This window comes from Gastrolobium bilobum, unplaced genomic scaffold (genome assembly GCF_033153095.1).
Source record: "Gastrolobium bilobum isolate Gb01-03AN ecotype WA unplaced genomic scaffold, APGP_CSIRO_Gbil_v1 utg122992, whole genome shotgun sequence".
In the NCBI taxonomy this organism is placed as follows: domain Eukaryota; kingdom Viridiplantae; phylum Streptophyta; class Magnoliopsida; order Fabales; family Fabaceae; genus Gastrolobium; species Gastrolobium bilobum.
Genome location: NW_026896945.1, coordinates 8,119 through 12,849, shown reverse-complemented (window position 1 = coordinate 12,849; position 4,731 = coordinate 8,119). Strand labels below are relative to the sequence as shown.

Below are 4,731 nucleotides of genomic sequence, written 5' to 3'. Positions count from 1 at the left end.
TACCCCCATGGGACATGGTGGAACCACAACATGGCTAAACCGAGGACATGAAAGCTTACCTTGCAAGCTAACTCCAAAAGCCAAGAGTCCACAGCTCAAAGTCCAAACACAACAGATTCACAATCTGTTATGGACCAATACTATATTAATAATAATGCAACACAAGCATATAACTTAAAGACAACGCCTTTCCTTACGTTTTACGTCTTAAGGCTCCATACCAAACCATAAGTCCTTAATCACTTGATTCTGACTTAGTTTAATCAAAACAGAAGTTCAACTTCATCAATCTAGGGTCCCCAAACCCCCAATAGCCTACTGTCCTCACAGCACAGCTACTGTTCTTCGAAATCCCAGAATATCTGGATATTCCTCGGGACCATATCGGGATATCTATTATCCGGATACTCAAAACCCATATTCGGATATCACATATCCGGATATTCATCGGGCACATATCCGGATATTTCACGACAGAAACTGTTTTCTAGGGTTTAGTGCCCACTAAGGCTTAAATAGTGGTTTAACAATTAAACACACAGTATTAACTTTAATTACTACGCTTAGCATTTTAATCCCAAATTTTGGATTCTGAAACTAGACATTTTTCTAAGAATTATCATATTTTTTTCGTAATTTTCTGAGCACCTTTCCGGTACGCGCTTTTCCAAGCCAGTACTGGTTTCTAGCACCAGTTCTCATTATCTGGACTTGAAACTCGTTTTACAAGTTCTACATATTATTCTAGTAATTAACATGCACTTATTATAATTTTCTGGGATACTTTTTCGGTACGCATTTATACCGACTAGCAGAACCGGTATCTACACTTTTCTTCCGAAAAGCGACTTTCAGCATTATTACTCACATACTATAATTATTAAAGCCTCATAATAATTATTAGGGTCAATTATGGAATCATTTCTTAATTTTGCATAATTAATTAATTAAATACCTTAATTAACGGTGCGGGTTCTTACATTCCCCATCTGGTTGAGGACGTGTATCGCGCAGATCTTCGCACATATCAAGACCAGTCATATTGACTGACGCTTTAACTTTGTCGGGCTTCTATCGCGTCTTCTTTGCGTCTTGTATTCCCTGTAGCTGGAGACGAATTCCTGGAGTTTTCCCTCTCTTATGAGTGCCTCTCCGTCTTTGGGACGTATTTGAAGGGGTGTAATTGTCGTATCTTCCCCATTTTATCTTTTCACAGAATTTTCGTTGAAAATTCTTCTGGACATCTTTTTCAAAGTTATCTGTGTCGGCCCTGGTGTTAGAAATTTCTCATGAACGCTTATAATCTTCAAGGTTGATGAATTTTTCTGATCGTGCACTAAGTTCTTCTATGGTGCGTGGTCGCTGTTTGGCTAGCGACATAGAGAAAGGGTCATCAAGTAATCCTTCTGTGATGATATGTAGTGAGGCTTGTGGATCCAGGTCTCTGACCAAGAGTGCTTCATCAAAGAATCTGTTCAGATAATCGTGCAAAGTTTCATTTGATCCTTGACGTACAGTTTTTAGCGCGTGTGTAGATTTGTATTGGGCCTTGCTGGTTGCAAATCGTACGAGGAATTGGTTGGTCAAGTCCTCCCAACTTTGTACCGAATTAGATGGTAACGCTGAGTACCATCTAAGTGTTGTCTCCTTCATGGTTGTTGGAAACAGTCGACATGCTATTGGATCTGCCACGTCTTGTGCCATCATGTTTGTCTGGAATTGTTCCAGATGTTCTTGGGGGTCCCCTTTGCCGTTATATTTTTCTGTTGTAATCTTGACATCCCGAGGAATTGGGATGTTCATTATGCAGGGAACGAATGGGTGAACAATTCGAGAGAATGACCTTGAATTTCCATGAGAATTCTCATTCTCGTGAGTATCTTTTATTTCTTCACCTTTCTTGATTTTGTGACCCGAAGGTCCAGGGTTACCAGTCGAGTGTTCATGAGGTTGTTCACTTTCATCAGAATTTTCGGGATTTTTTTCCTTCTCAGGGTCTTTATCTTTTTCTTTTCCCTTTTCTTGGTTTTGTTCTTTATTCTTTTGAGCTTTCTTCAATCGAGCTAAATCTCAATTCTGCTGGGCGATTTTCTTGTTTTGTTGTGTGATAAGGTCCAAAAGATGTTGGGGTGTCGGTGGGTCATCCAGATGGATGGGAATTGGTGCCACCGATGAAGCTGATATTGCTTGGGAAGCAGGGATCTCCTTCCGCTTTCCTTTGGAGCCATTTAGGGATTTGCTTCGAGTGTCAACCATGTTTTAAGAGAAAGATGGGTTCTAACAGATAGCTTCCCACAGACGACGCCAATGATCAGGCCAAATACACTATGGACTGGCCAATATGTACTGAGCCTAATCACACACGGTTTAGTTGTGAGTGTAGTTCTTCGATCTGGGCTTGGAGTTACGTAGTGGATCGCGCTTTGCCTTTTTCCTTCACGTTGGCACGTTAACACCAAATGGGGGGGCCTGCAAAGACATTCCGATGCTTAAGTCAATATCAGAGGCATGAGTTTTATGTTGTTAATGTAAAAGATGATCGTACCTTGGTGGTATATCGTTTTCTTATATAGTAGTTACGATGCTGCCTTAGTTAAGGCGGCTTGGCTTCTGAGTGGCCAGGCTTGGGCTGCAGGTCAGTCAGGGGACCTGAGTAGCCTTATCTGCTATAGTGTCTAGTGGTAGAGTCGTGGCGAGCTGGAGCTGTCCGTTGTTTATTGGAATCAAGGCGCGGTGGGGTTGCCTTGGGCCTTAAGTTTACTTCCTAAAGGGGGTTTCATACGCGATGTGGGTATCGCGTCTTGTCTGTCGCGATGAGGGCATCGCGTCTTGCGCGTTGTACTTGTCCTTTGCGCTTTGCTTTGGGACCTTAATGGGTTTGGGCTTCCTTATGTGTCGATGGGCTCTGATTGGGCCTATATTTTATCCAGATCAAGTTCCTTTTCGCAACTCCCTCTCTCTATTCTTCTCTATTCTCTTCTTTTGTTTTCTAACTACCAGAATTTTTCACAGCTTTCCTTTAGAACTTGCTCACTATCCTCCTCTTTGAGTTCTGTCCTCTTGGTATTTATAGAGCGATCCTTGGAGATTTCTTCACACGAGGGTTTCCTGCGTCTCCTCCTTGATCAAATCATACACGCTTTTTGATTCAACAGTGCGACCCTCCTTACTGCAGAGAGTAAACCTCTTTTTTTTGTATCTTGGGCGGTGCTCTTTTGCATGGAGACCATGCAAATCCAATCTCCATAAGCCATTTGTACGATTTTTAAAATTTAAAATTTCTGTAGCTGCCTTACAGTCAAGCTCACGAGCCATCTTTAATTTTTCTCTTGCCTTCATGGAATGTTGTTTTGCATTTAAATGCTCACCTCTTAGGTAAGCTTCGTTAGCAGACTTAAACTGTTGAGAGGCTGACCTGAAAAGATAAAATAAATCAAGATATCAAAAGAATGTTGTAACATTTCTTGTTATTACTCAATAGATTTCAAAAAAATTAAAAGTGATTATTTTGACATTATTAATTTGACTACAGCTGAGATTGAGTTTAAGGGGTGAGTATTGAGATAAAAAAATCCCACGGATTTTAAATGACATTTTAGAATTGGAGAGACTTTATAGACTTTTTAAAAGACTTTTTTTACAATCAAGATTTCACAGGATTGGATTTTAAAGGATTTTAATAGAATTCATAAGATTTGAAAGGACAATATGGATTTATAAGATTTTAAAAAACCATATGAATTTTTAACAAACATTCAAAATTACAAGAGTCAACACAAAAGGGAAATGTTATACTTACAACCTATTTTTTTTACAACATTTTACAACCATATCTTAACCGTTATTTCTGTCAATCAACGGTTATCATTCATTGCAAATTAAAAATTAATTAATAAGTTTGATTTGCGAAAATAATAATCATTGATTGACGGAAATCGACAGTTAAGATATGGTTGTAAAAGGTTGTAGACAAAAATAGGGTGTAAGTATAATTTTTCCCATAAAAAAATAACAAAGAAATACAATGAAATTAATAAAAAAGTAAAACCAACATTTACAACTAACTTAATCACCATTGACTTTTGTCAATCTAATAGTTATAATTTATCAGAAAATATTAGGTCGTATTTATTAATTCACAATAAATTATAACCGTTAGATTGAAGGAAATCAATGATGATTACGTTGGTTGTAAAGGTGGTAAAATTTTTTGGTGGGAAGTATATCCTGCCCCAAACATTAATATAATTTTTAACAAACATTCAAAATTACTAAACACCACCTTTTCACATATCTAATGTGTTGAAAATCATCTTCTTTATTTGGTATCAAAGCTATGCATATATGATTATAATACCCAATTTTTTAATTCTAAAAATAATTCTAAATTTGCATATAGAACCTAAAGTTCATGATAAAATTTCGTTTGGAATTTTTTGCAATTGATCTTGAAAACCTTGAGGTTTTTGGAATTTTCTTTTTTTTTTTTGGAGTTACTCAACCCTAATTATCTCTTTGAGACGAGTTGGCTCCCTCCGGTATCCCCACGAGCTTCGACTCTTTGAGTTGGCTCCCTCCGGTATCCCCACTAGCTCAATATTTAGCCTAATTTTTTTTTTTTTTTGGTAAGCATATTTAGCCTAATTTAACCTGATTCATTTATTACACAAGTCATCAGAAAAACAAATTACAGTATTTACCTTACATGTTCTTTTCAAATGTATGTTCAAG

General features: G+C 37.6%; 1 protein-coding gene across 1 annotated transcript; it reads right to left on the bottom strand.

Annotated features, from left to right (window-relative positions):
* Positions 1-1,287: 1,287 nt before the first annotated feature.
* Positions 1,288-1,803, bottom strand: LOC133302931 (uncharacterized). Its single transcript, XM_061502759.1, has one exon. It carries the CDS (start codon positions 1,801-1,803, stop codon positions 1,288-1,290), a length of 516 nt encoding a protein of 171 aa, XP_061358743.1.
* Between the last annotated feature and the right edge of the window lie 2,928 nt (positions 1,804-4,731).